At 55.5% G+C, this 13,121-nt stretch overlaps 1 protein-coding gene and 1 non-coding gene across 4 annotated transcripts in view; both read right to left on the reverse strand.

Annotated features, from left to right (window-relative positions):
* Nucleotides 1-1,168: 1,168 nt before the first annotated feature.
* LOC125115353 (small nucleolar RNA U13) lies at nucleotides 1,169-1,272 on the reverse strand. The gene has a single exon (XR_007132064.1). It is a non-coding gene; the product is annotated as a small nucleolar RNA U13 (small nucleolar RNA).
* A 10,269-nt stretch (nucleotides 1,273-11,541) lies between these two features.
* RAB11FIP4 (RAB11 family interacting protein 4) overlaps nucleotides 11,542-13,121 on the reverse strand; it is a 106,446-nt gene continuing 104,866 nt past the window's right edge. For all 3 annotated transcript variants that reach the window (XM_047757823.1, XM_047757822.1, XM_047757824.1), the window contains one exon: nucleotides 11,542-13,019. In XM_047757823.1, the coding sequence (XP_047613779.1) occupies nucleotides 12,903-13,019 (117 nt within the window). In that variant the 3' untranslated portion in view covers nucleotides 11,542-12,902. The remainder of the gene's footprint in view (nucleotides 13,020-13,121) is intronic.

Genomic DNA, 13,121 nt, shown 5'->3' on the forward strand with positions numbered 1-13,121 from the left:
GCCTATTGCTCTGTGACCAATTACCTCAAAACGTAGAGGCTTAAAATAAGAACGCATCTTTCATGGTTATGTGGCTTGAGCAGGAGGTTCTGCTTCATCTGTTAGGCTGGCTGGCACTAGCTGGGAGCTTCGTTGGGGCTGTTGGCTTAGGACCCCAGTCCTCCATGTGGCTGCTTGTGCTTCCTCATAGCATGGCAACTGGCCTCCAAGATGCTTCATTTTTAAGAAAAAGGAAGCAGAAGCTTCCTTAAGGCCAGAGCTCACTTCTGCCACAGGTGACGCATCTATTGATCAAAGTCACAGGGCCAGGCCAAATTCAAGGGCAGGGGAGATAAACCCCACCTCTTGATAGGGGGGTGGCCTGTGCGTAGGGAGAGAATAAGTCTCTGGGGGCCACCTTTGGAGACTCTCTACCACTGATGGTGACCTTGAGGGTCAGCACTGCTGGGAACTCAGCCCTGGGGCAGACAGATGGGAGGTGGGTCACTTTGGTCCACACCCCCACCTCAAAAAGCAGACTCATTTGAGGGCTAACTCGTGGGAGGGATTGGACGAGATCCTTGCCTAGTCTCCTTCCAGCCTTGACAACCTCAGAGCTGATGGTTATAACAGCCTGCCCCCCCCCCCCCCGCCCCCCACGACAGCAGGCCAGAGCACCAAGGGTCCGGCCCGATGACGCGACCAGAATTGGCCAACTTTGGGTCTGGGGGGGGCCTGCTGGATGGGATAAGGTGGGAAAGCCAAGTGGAGACGGAGGGGGCCAATTCGTCATACAGGTTCCCCTGTGCTTAGCGCCATCGATCAGAATATAGAACGTGGACTCGGACTTCAGTGCCTTGCCCTCTGGGTTTGGGCCTTTCAGGAGTTTCAGCAGGGTTTTTTTGTTGTTTTTGTTGTTTTTGTTGTTGTCATTTTGGTCTTGTTAGGGCTGCACCCAAGGCATATGGAAGTTCCCAGGCTAGGAGTCGAATCGGAGCTGCAGCTGCCGACCTACACTGCAGCCACAGTAATGCTGGATCCATTGTCTTCGACCTACACCATAGCTCATGCCAACGCCGGATCCTTAACCCACTAACAAGGCCAGGGATCGAACACTCACCCTCAGGGATCCTAGTCAGGTTCCTTACGGCAGAGTCACGACGGGAACTCCCAGCATTTTTTTTTTTTATATCAGATGAGCAATGTGCCAATATCTTAATAAGGTTTAAGGGAGGCACATGTTGCATAATAGCCTGAGCACCCAACCATCACACTCATGAACTACACAAGGATCTTTAGCATTTTTTTTTTTTTAAACTCAGGCCACACCAGTGTCATGGAGCCCAAGTCAGAACTCAGTATCAGAGCCTGGAGGGAATGCCAGGACCAAACCAGGGATGGCAGGAGAATGAGGAGAACTTCCTTTGGCCTGAAAACAGTCACCTGGTGAGTTCCAGAAGGACTGGCTTGAAGCTGGCTCTAGGCTTTCTAGGTGCTAGAGTCCACAGCCTTGCCCCAGGGGGCTTGAGCCACTACTGGCCCCTCCACTCGTGTCACAGTGTAGCCCAGCCGACCGGGCTGACCCATGTGGAACCGCCGTCTTTCCTGCGCCTCTGCTCCTGCCCCCATCAATGCAAACAGGCCGCACGAGTTTCCACTTCTGCCCCCCATCACTCTCTTTACGTTTTTTAAATTAATTATTTTTTTATTGTTTTTTTTTAAGGGCCACACTCACGGCATATGGAAGTTCCCAGGCTAGGGGGTGAATTGGAGCTGCAGCTGCTGGCCTGCGCCGCAACCACAGCCACAGCAATGCCAGATCTGAGCTATGTCTGTGACCTACACCACAGCTCAGGGCAACGCCAGAGGCCTGACCCACTGAGCGAAGCCAGGGATCGAACCTGCATCCTCATGGATACCAAGAGGGTTCATTACCACTGAACAACAACCCCCCCTCCCCATCATCCTCTTCGGAGCCCCTCTGCTCATGGAGGGCCCGCCCAGGCTCCCCAGGCTCAGCGCCTGGCCTGCCTTCTCCCTGAAGCCTCCCCAGCTTGCAGTGGCCCCTCTGCATTTGGAGCAGCCTTGTGCTAGTCCAGAGTCCTGCTCCAGAATGACTTGTGCCTGGGTGTGAGTCCCCAGGGACTGGCGGCTGCTTAGATCACCTGTGGTGGCTCAGTTTCCTCATCTGTAAAGTGGGGATAATAGCGCTACCCGCCTCTGCGGTTGTTGTGAGGACTGAATGACCCCATATGGGCCAAGGACTCAGCACACTTCCAGCCACGCGGGGAACCCTAACAAACGTCAGCTACACGAACAGCCGGATCCACTGCCTCTTACAGGCCAAGCACCGCCTTAGGCACTGGGACTAGGGAGGGGGCGGGGCTACGGGGGGAGCAATGCTGCCAAATCCCACGTCCCCGGGACTCAAGGGCCAGAGAGCAGCCAATCAACTCATCCCTCCCCGAGGGCCCCCTGCTGACCTCGGGTCTCTGGACCCCATGGTTAGAGGGGCCACCCCTGCTCTCCTGAGGGTCCAGGGCCTGCAAGTGAGGGGCTGCGGGAAGAGCTTTTTTCTGCCCTTGGGCGTCCTTTAGTCATTTTCTGGAGCTCGGTAGGCTGCGGGCACCCTCCCAGCAAGGCCGTGAGAAGCCTGCCTCCCTTGCCCACGCCACCACCCAAACCTGGTGACCCTAACTCTCCATCTCAGTCAACAGAAAACCAGGTCTTACCTGGGGCCAGCCTGCCTTCGTCTCACTTCCACCTGCCTCGGCCACCAGCCTGGTCCTCCTGCGGGCTCTCGGAACCTCTGAAACCTCCGCTCTGACCAGGCTGAAGATCCTGCGGGGGTCGCCACGGCCCCGCCCTCCGCCCCGCCCCCTCTTCTTAAGGCCTGTGCCCCTGCTCTCCTCTCCCCGTGTCCTTCTCAACCTCCCTCACCTGGCCATCTCCAGCTCCTCCTTCAGGCCCAGTCGAAGTCTCCCCTGACTCCTCCAACGATTTCAGCAGTGATTATACACCCGCGATTCTCAGCTCTGGCTACACGCTGGGATCACCTTGGAGGGCTTTGGGAAAAAACTGTAGAGTCCAGCCCCAGCTCTCACCACCTGAATCCAAACCGTGGGGCTGGGACCCTATATCCAAGGGGTTTAAAATTCCTCCAGGTGATTCAAATATGCAGGCAGGTTTGAGATCGATCGTCTCATTCTAGAAGCACCTGTGCTGTGAGGGGGGGTGGGTCTGTTTTGCTGTCCCAGACCCAACACCTCGCCCTACACGGAGCGTCTGTCAGGCACCGATGAAATATTTGCTTATTGGATGATACAATCCGCTCTTGGCCCACCAGGCTCCGCGCGGCCTCGGCGGCCCCATCCTCCAGTCCCGCCGCTCCACTCTCCGCGCAGCCGCAGTACACAGAAAGGGCCATGCTTCCTACAAGCCTCTCCCACGTGTGATTCCTAGATCCCGCGATTCTTCAGGGCTCTGTTGAAATGCCCCTTCCCGTTGTCCCTGGTGCCCGCTGGCCTCAATCCTCTTGCCCACCTGCCCCCTCTCCCCATCCCCCTCTCCAGACCTTTCCCTTGCTACCTCTTATCACTCAGGAGTCGCCCATGTCTGTCCCCTCCCCCAAGGGGCAGATGCCTCTGTTGTCTTTTACGAAATCCCCACGGCCTGGCACAGAGGTGCCTGGTAGATTAAGTCTGTTGATTGAATGATTTTTGTGTCCAGATTATTTTGAGCCTCCAGGAGACGTTGTCCTGAGCTGAAAAAACTCTAAAAGGCCCTCAATTTGAGGGCATGGCGAATAGGTGGGATGGGACAGTGGAGCACCTTTGCAGGAACTGTGACCTCTAGGGGGCGTGAGGACAATGTCCTCTGTAACAAAGAGGATGAGGGACTGGTCTCCAAGGCTGGGCAGCGGGGAACTACCCATGTAGGAGGCACAGCCTGGACACACTGCAGTGCTTGCCCCGCCTCCCTCCAGAATAGCACCCCGAGTTCAACTGCCTCCCCACAAAAGATATGTTGGGGTCCTAGGCCCTGGTACCTGTCGTCGTAGCCTTATTTGGAAATAGGGTGATCGCAGTTAAGGTGAGGTTGTGCTGGAGAGAGTGGCTCTAATCCAATGTCTGGCATCCTTGTAAGAAGAGCAAAATTTGGGAGTTCCCATCATGGCTCAGTGGAAATGAATCTAACATCCATGAGGACACAGGTTCAATCCCTGGCCTCGCTCAGTGGGTTAAGGATCCGGCGTTGCTGTGAGCCGTGGTGTAGGTCACAGTGTTCAGATCTGGTGTTTCTGTGGCTGTGGTGTAGGCCAGTGGCTACAGCTCTGATTCAGCCTCTAGCCTGGGAACCTCCATAGGCCCTGAGTGCAGCCCTAAATAGACCAAGGGAAAAAAAAAAAAAAAAAAACAGCAAAATTTGGATGCAGAGGTACAGAGACGGAAGATGCCCATATGAGGACAAAGGCAGAGATCAGAGAGAGGCAGCCACAAGCTGAGGACACCAAGGATGGCTGGCGACCATCAGAACCCGGAGAGGAGACGGTCCCCTCAGAGCCTGCCGAAGGAACGAGCCTTGCTGACACTTTGATTTCAGCCTTCCGGCCTCCAGAACTTTGAATCGATTTCTGTGGTTTTAAGTCCCACTCCCCACCCCCATCCCCAGTGTGGGGGACATTTTTAGAGCTGCCCCCTAGAAAACTAGGAGAGGAGACATTTTGATGAGGAGCCTTTGGAGGAAGATGGGGTTTTTGCCTCCTGAAATCCAGATCCTGATTCTTCAGGCACTTCCTGGATCTGCATCTTGTGACTTGACTCCGTGGGCGGGAAGCTTTATAGACGAGGCAACCCGAACTCAGAGAGGTGACTTGCTGAGTAACCGAGGAGGAAGTCCGTGCGTGGAGTCTGATGTCAGGCCCAGGAATTTCTCCATGAACACAGCTGGTGCTCAGAAAACGCTTCACAACCTAATTATTGTGAAACAGCAGCAAACCAGAAGTTCACAACTGGGGTTTTGGGTCCCCACCCTGGTTCCAAGACACCCCTGCATTCCCCTCCACTTCCTTGACAACACAGAGCTCATCTTTTCCGGACTTTAGATCTCAACACACCCCCAAGGCAGGGTGCGAGGGGGCTACAGCTTCTGGAAAGGCCAGCAGTGGCTTCTAAATGGCTGGGATGGGGAAAGCAGAACCAGGCTCAAAAAATAAATAAATAAATAAATAAATAAATAAATAAATAAAAATAAAAATAAAATAAGGCAGTTGTTTCCTGATGGCCTAGCCATTGAGGATCTGGCATTGTCACTGCTGTGGCTCAGGGCACTGCTGTGGCATGGGTTCCACCCCTGGCCCGGGAACTTCTGCAGGCTGCAGGCATGGCCAAAAAAAGTAGTGGCAAACAAAGAAGGAAGCTGTTTCTGAAACTGGGGTGCAGGCCTACTGCCCGGGAATTGGAGGCACCTGGCAGGCAGCAGAGGGACCCTGGACAGAGTGAAGAATAGGGTTGCCAGAGAAAATCCAGGACGCCCAGTTAACTTTGAATTTCAGATATACAATGCATAACAGCACCACAGTGGGACCTATTTTCACTGAAAAATTATCTGAAATTCAAATTCAGCTGAGCATCCTGTATTCTGACTTGCAGAATCTGGCAACCCTAGTTGCGAAAGGCCTATTAGGAGGATGGAGGGAAGAGACGTCCAGAACACACAACTCCCAGTGTTGGAAGATGACTTTGCCATGAGCCCAGGGGGCCATGTGAGTCCAGTGAATGCAGAGCCATCTGCCCACCAGGGCCCACCTGGGTGGGGAGGTGGAGGGGCCGGGTCCTGCCTGTCCTGAGAGCCTGGGCCAAGGGAGGGCAGACTCAGCTCCAGAGGCTTGGCCTGCACGCCCTGTGGACACCTGGAGAATCCCGTAGGAACCAGGGGCAGACGAGGAGAGGGCAGAACTCTGGGGTTCTGGGCCAGCAACCTGGAACACCGCCAGTGCTTGGCAGGACCCACACTGGCAACTTGGTGTGAAACCAGAATCAGGCAGGGGACTTGGGCTGGGACCCCAGCAAGCTGCTCCCCATGGGAGCTGACACAGAGAAGGATGGCATGGGACCTCATTAGAGTGACCCCAAGCAAGTGGAGACCCCCGGGAGGCCCTTGATACAAAAGGGAACATGGCTGCAGTGAGGACACAGTTTCCAAACATCACAGCTCCGGTGCCGTTATTGTGGCTTCTGGGATCTGCACCTGCTCTCCCAGGGACAGCAGGCTAACGAGGGTCTGCAGGGCGAGCCCCTGTCCCTGGAGGGGCCCCAGCCACCCTGTACACTGGGTAGGGCCTGGATTTTTTTTTTTTTTTTCTTTTTGGCCACCCTGTGACATATGGAGTTTCCAGGCCAGGGGTCGGATCTGCAACGCAGTTGCAGCCCAGTGCCAGGCTGAGGATTGAACCTGCCACCTGGCACTACAGCCATCCTACCCACCCACTCCATCGTGCCACAGAGGGAACTCCAGGGCCTGCTCTTCCCAAGGGAGGTCATCTGTCCCCAGGAGCCCTGGGACCCGGCCTCACTTCTTCCACCCTCCCTCCCCCACCACAGAAACACCATCAAGTCAGGCAGGAAAAGCAAAGTGTTTATTTACACCTTGGTCTGTACATGAGCGTTCCCAAGGGAGCCTGCCTCCGAGAGCCTGCTCCTTTGGGGCTAGAAGCAGGTGGGAGGTGGAGAGTGCGGGGCCCTGGGACGCAGCCTCGGAGCCTCACCTCTCTCTCCCCACCCTGGGGCCTGGAGGCGGAGGTCTCACCCCAGCCCCAAAGCCAAACCTGCTTCCAGAGGGAGGCTCCTGGGGCAGAAACTCTGGGGAGATCCCGAGATGCGTTAGGGCCACATGACAAAAACTTGGACCAGCCCACATGTGTAGCTCACCCCACCCGGGCCCCGGAGACACAGCCCAGGAAGTGGGAAGAGCCGGGACAAGGGAGCCAGCAGGCTGTGAGCTAGTCCTCAAGGATGCACGGTCCCCTCTAGGTGGGTCTGACATCACGGGGATTTAATGGCACCCGGGTCTGAGCACCTTCAGCAGACAGGAAGGGCTCGGTGGTTGGTTGGTAACGGCAGGCAGGGGATGCAGCCCGGAAGCTTCTTCCTTGTGCCTGCCTGGGGTCCAAAGCTATTTAGACACCAGATGGCAGTGGCCTTGAACCCAGGTTCAATGCAAAGTTATGGGAGCCACACAGCTGGAGGTTCTTCTGGAAGCTGGGGGTTCATTCTCGTGGGACCCACAGAGCAGCCACAGACCCATGACAGCCCTCCTGAGCCGGTTAGAAAGGTGCGCCCTGCTGGGGACAGATACTGACACACCGATGCAGGGAGGGGTTTATGGGAGAAGTGGTTTTGCACAAAGCGAGGCTTTTCCAGTGTGCGGGGCTCCTAAACGGCGGCGGCTGGATGAGGGGCTAAGTGGGCCTGCGCCCCACAAGCTAAAAACCACAATGAAGCATTCGGTCCCAGGTCAACGAGTCTGCACGGCAGAGCGAGCGCGGGAAGTGGAGCCGGAGCCCGTGGGTGAGCGCATGGGGAGCACGGCGGAAGCCTGTGGACACGATGTGGGGCGCTGTGTCCGCTTTACGGGGGTTGGGAAGGGCCGGGGTAAATGCAAGGACGTAGAAAAGGGGGCAGTGGCAACTCCTGTACAGGAGTGACAGGGAGGAGAAGGCACGAGGACGACGACTCCAAACCATGCAGACGAAACACAGCCCACGCAGCACAGCAAAGCAGAGGGGGCCAGGGGAGGCACATCTCCCGCGACGACAGCACTGCGACCCTGCGAGGGTGGCCCTGGGATGCTCCTCCCAGCCTCCCCGCTACGGGGGAGGGCTCTGGGCGGACATCCCTCTCTTAACAGGCACCACAAAAAGAGGAGCCTCCGAGGTCAGAGCACCAATGCCATGTGGCATCACACTCCGCAGTGTCTATGCTTTTAGAGACAGACCTTTCTAGAAGGCAGCCTATTTCCCCAGGTAGGTCGAGCGTGGCAGGAAGGCAGGAAGGCAGGCCCATGGTTCCGGCTTCTCCTGCTCCCTGCCTTTGCACACTCAGAAGGGGGCGGCAGGGCCCCGGAGCTCCTGAAGGTCACGGCAGGGAAGGGACTTGCTCAAAGTCACCGTGGAGGCCGTGGCCCCCTCCCCAGTCTGAAGCATCACCCTAGAGGGGCTGCCCCAGTCCCAAATGAGGATGGCCGCGCTGCAGTCCTGAACAGCCCCTCTCCTCAAGCTGAAGCTTGCCTCAGCCCTTTAAAGGAGTGGCTGTCCGACTGCCAGGCGAACTGTCATTTCCTTGGCACTGTAACCATCCCAACACTTCCCTGTGCTGACTGCATCCAAAGGTAGCGTTTCGGTTTAAGTTGCTGATGCCAGTAAACACACACACCCCCTCGGAGCACAAAAAGAGGGCTTAATTTCTCCCAGGTCCACCAGGCCCCGTTGGCCCCGGTCGGCCTCTGCCGGTTATTAAGTCCCTCGTTGGAACAAAAGAAGCGTCCTGACCCCTGGGACCTGGCTGGGCCTGGAATCTCGGGGACCAGTGCCCGGAGCCTCCAGGGCTGGGCAGGGATGCTGGTGTAGCTACCAATAGCCTGACAACAGATCAGAGGCAAAACCACAAGGCGGGAATCCCCTCGGGCTCAGCTGTGGCTGCTGTTTCCGAAGCTGCTGTCAGCAGCCACCTCCCTCCCCTGCCCTTCTCCCCTCTGGACTGGGTCTGGGGTCTGTGCACCCCAATACGCGCCACCCACTCACTCCATGAGCAACAGGCAGACTTGTCCCTTCAGGTTCGCTAACCCCCAGGCTGGTGAGAACAGCTGGATCCACCCACTCCTGAAGGCGTCACCCTGGGGCCGAGGGATCTGCCCACCTCTTAACATCCATCATGATGACAGCAAGAGCCACCAACATCACAGCAGAACCCACTGCGATCCAGCACCTGGATTAACAAGCCCACCAGCCATTTCCAGCCATCCTCTCTGCCTCCGGCCAGCAACCTCCTAGGGCAGGAGTCTCAGTGGTGGCCCCATATTAATGTCACCTGGGGAGCCACACCCACACCAACTGAATCCAGCTCTCTGGGGGCCCAGGCAGCTGAAGTTTAAAAATCTTGCCAGGTAAGAAATGACAGAACACTGTAAACCAGCTACAATGGAAAACATAAAAATCATTTAAAAATATAAATCTCCTTAGGTAATAGTTTGTATCTACCAAACTAAACAGCACAGAGAACTATATCCAGTCTCTTGGGATAGAACGTGATGGAAGGCAGTATGAGAAAAAAAAAAAAAAATATATATATATATATATGAATGACTCAGTCACTGTACTGACTCTACTGTACATGAGAAATTGAAATGACACCGTAAATCCACTATATTCTAAAAAAAATGTAATACATATATCCAATAAAATATGACTCACGAGAACGGAAACCACAAAATAAAAACTACAGGTGATTGAGAACCACTGTTGCAGGAACGAGTATTCTGGGACGTTGTCAAGCTTTGTGTTTTTAATAGGTCAGAAATAAAGCATATTAGAGGTTTAAAGATAAAGGATAATTTCCTTCTGACAATTCTCAAAGAACCTACATATTTAAAATAACTTGTCTACCTCTAGCAATTCAAAGTTAATTTTCTTCTTTTTTTTAAACAAGAACTTTATTTCTCATACCTTCCTCCAAAACAGGGCCTACGTAAGCCAGAAAGTGCCTCACCTGCTGGTTCAACGAATCTTATGTGGGTTCTGATTAAATGCACGGAGAGCCCAGAGTCACTACCACGTCAGTTTGTTCCAGAACCCCCTCCCCACACCTCCCCACACCTGTAAACTTGGGACAAGTTTCTGCTAATCCCTCCTTGGTAGGGTTGTTGGTTCGCAAAACGGAAACCACCTGGGACCCTCAGTTGAATTACAGTCACCTGGGGAATTTTTTTTTTTTTTTTTTTTGGCTGCATCCTGCAGCATGGGTAAGTTCCTGGGCCAGGGATCGAACCCACACCATAGCTGCAACCTGTGCTACAACTGCAGCAATGCCAGATCCTTAACCCAATGCACCACATGGGAACTTCCACCTGGGGAATTATTTAAAAATTCCAGTGCCTGGGGCATATATCTCATACCAACTGAAATCAGAACCTCTGGGGATTGGGCCCAGTTATCAGAATTTTTAAAACTTCTCCATTTTATTATTATTATTTTTTTTGGCCATGCCTGCAGCACATGTAAGTTCCTGGGCCAGAGATCAAACCTGAGCCACAGTGGTGACAACGCTGGGTCCTTAACCTGCTGAGCCACTGGGGAACTCCAAAATGTCTCCGTTTTAAGTATGACCCAAGTATTGCATGGCATATCTACTAAAAATCATTTGTTTACCTGAAATTCAAATTTAACTGGGTATCCTGTAGACTATCTAGCAGCCCCACCACTGAGAATTAAGAGCACACCTCTCAACCGGAAAACAAAGGAGAAAACAGGAAGGGAGTGGGGTCTGCCTACAGCTGCCCAGAGTCAGTCCAGCTCTGGAACCTGCCCAGGGGTAGTGGGCATGGGAACCCCTCAAGCTAGCACTTCCTCCCCCCCCTCCGCCGCTAGCTTTCAAACAAGGAAGAGCATTTTTAAAAACTACATGATCTTAAAGCCAATGTGATGAATTCTGGCTGAAGGCAGCTGGATTTAACTTGGGGCAAGTGTTAGGTGGGATTCAGGCTCATTTTAAAGGCAGCCCAGATCCAGAGACCAGGTCCCCAGGGGCCTGGATGAGTGCTTCCTGGAGGAGGCTGCTCCCGTGGCGCCCCCTTGAGGCCGACAGCTGTTCCCACCTCCTTTCCAAACAATCGATTCACTTAGGCGGTCTTCCCTCGAATCCCACCCACATCAAGGCAGCTGAAGGGCATATCAAGTGTCACCCATAAAATGCTCATGCCTGGGGCGAGGCCCCCATAGACCAGGACCCGGACTTGGCTGACCTCTTTGCAAGACTCCTTCGCATGTAACCCCCAGACCAAGGCCATGTCCTGATTCATCTTTCCTTTCCCTCGCTCCCTTCCTTCAGATTAGCAAATCCTCGAGACACACTTTCCTTCCTTTTTTCCTTCTGTTGCCGTCTTTCCTCTACTGCTTCTGCACAGACCCTCAGGCGCCCCAAGGAGACCAGTGTCTTGAAGGGTTGAGAGACTCCCAGAAGATTGGCCCCTGCCCTCATCTTCCCGGTGTGGGCGGCCCCAAAGTCCTGGATCAGACCAATGTGGCCCTGGCACTTGCTGCAGGAAACAACCCCCATGCATATGCGTGTAAAGAACTCAGGAAATCCAACCAGAGCAAAAGGTACCTGTTAGGGAAGGAACATCAGTGCAGGCCACAGCCCTGCTCTGTGAGCAGGAACAAGCCGGAGTCCCCAGGTCCCCTCCTCACCCTCTCCCGCCCTCTCTCCTCTGCGTACACGCCTCCCCAACATGCCCAGACTGGCGTTTTTCCACTGCAAGGGCTGAAGGGAACAAGACATGGGCGGGGGGTGAAAGCCATACATGTTTATGTGCATGTGGATTCAGAAAACGCATCACAAGCCACACAAAACTGAGACAAACTGGAAAACTCAGAGAAAAGTACCATCTCTACGCCCAGCCCTCTAGGACAAACGGCCACACCAAAGCTCCAGGGGGTGATGGCCACCCCGTGGCACCAAGATGGGACCAAGATTGCCCTGCAAGCTCCCCGTTTCTCCCGCCCCCCGCACCGCATTTGCTCCCCTGGCTGAGAACCAAATACAGGTGTGTTGCTAAAGCCTGGAACCCAGGGGTCTTGCTACGCAGCCGTGCCAAACCCAGAGGCTGGATTCCGGAAATCCAGACCCAAGGCCACCACCAGGGACAGGGACGCGAGGCCCTTTCCCAAATCGTGAGGCGCTGTCAGAGGGTCCATCCGTGCTTCTCTCTCAAAATGCAGCCACGGCAAAGGATGCTGACGGGGGACGTGGGCATGCTCCCGCCCGAAAACCGTGTCTTTGGTTGCCCAAGGACCCCTCCTCCCCTGGCATTAGCCAGCCTCAGCCCCCAGCCCCTCCTCCTTCCTTCTCCTCCTTGATATTCACTCGCGGGAATGCCGCTTATTTTGTTCATTGCCTTAAAAAACAAAGCAAAGACAGAAAGGGAGAGGGAGCGAAGCAGGGACGGGGACATCTACGGAGAACCCGAAAAACGCCAAGATCTCTCAGGACGAAGGGCGCCCGCCCCTCCAGCGCCTCCGCAAGCCCAAGTCCTTTAGACACAAGGGGCACCAGCATCACGGGGGCTGCGGGCTGGGGGAAGGGGGGCTCGAGAGGACCCCACCCACCCCCTCCTAACACCCCTTCCTCCTCTCCGAGCTCCAGCACTGGGGCTTGAAAGGGGGCTGAAGAGGTTGGTGAGGCATTGGACCTCCCGGAAAAGATCATCCTTCGGCTCCCACGCCCCTGGGGGACGCAGGGATGGGGTGGAAGAGCCCGTCTCACGCGAGGACTTGTTCATCCTGGCCCCAGAGGTAGAATCATTTCGTCCAGTATCTGACACCCAAGTTTCGGCTCTGGTTCTTAGGGCGGCTCCTGACGGCCGACCTCGCCCCCGCCCCCCTCCAGGACCCCCTGCCCCCCCACCCCACCCCCGCAGAGGGACCGCGAAGCGCAGGGACGGCGCCGACGGCACAGAGGGCGCCCACAGCCGCGCAGCCACGCTCTCCCCCCCCCTCCCCCGACACACACCAGTACACATCACACGGTGGCCAGAGTCACTTTACAGTGTGCACGTGAGGCCCGGCCTGGGCCGCATCCTCAGGCGGGGCTTGGCCCTGAATCCCGGGGTCCGGGGGTGCCGAGGCCGCTCTGCAGCCAGCCCCCCTTGTCTCAGTGTTTGATCTCCAGGATGGAGGGGTTGTGGTCCAGGATGGCGAGGATGATCTTGTCCATGTACTGCCGCAGCCGGAAGTTGATCTCCTCCTGCTCCCTCAGGGCTTCCATGAGCTGAAGGGAACCAGAAAGACAGGTCAGAGGCCGGGCCGGGGCCAGGGCCCCAACACCCACAGCCGCCCTCGAAGCTGGGGCGCAAGGCTCTGGTGTCAGACC

The sequence above is a fragment of the Phacochoerus africanus genome, chromosome 14 (genome assembly GCF_016906955.1).
Source record: "Phacochoerus africanus isolate WHEZ1 chromosome 14, ROS_Pafr_v1, whole genome shotgun sequence".
NCBI lineage: Eukaryota > Metazoa > Chordata > Mammalia > Artiodactyla > Suidae > Phacochoerus > Phacochoerus africanus.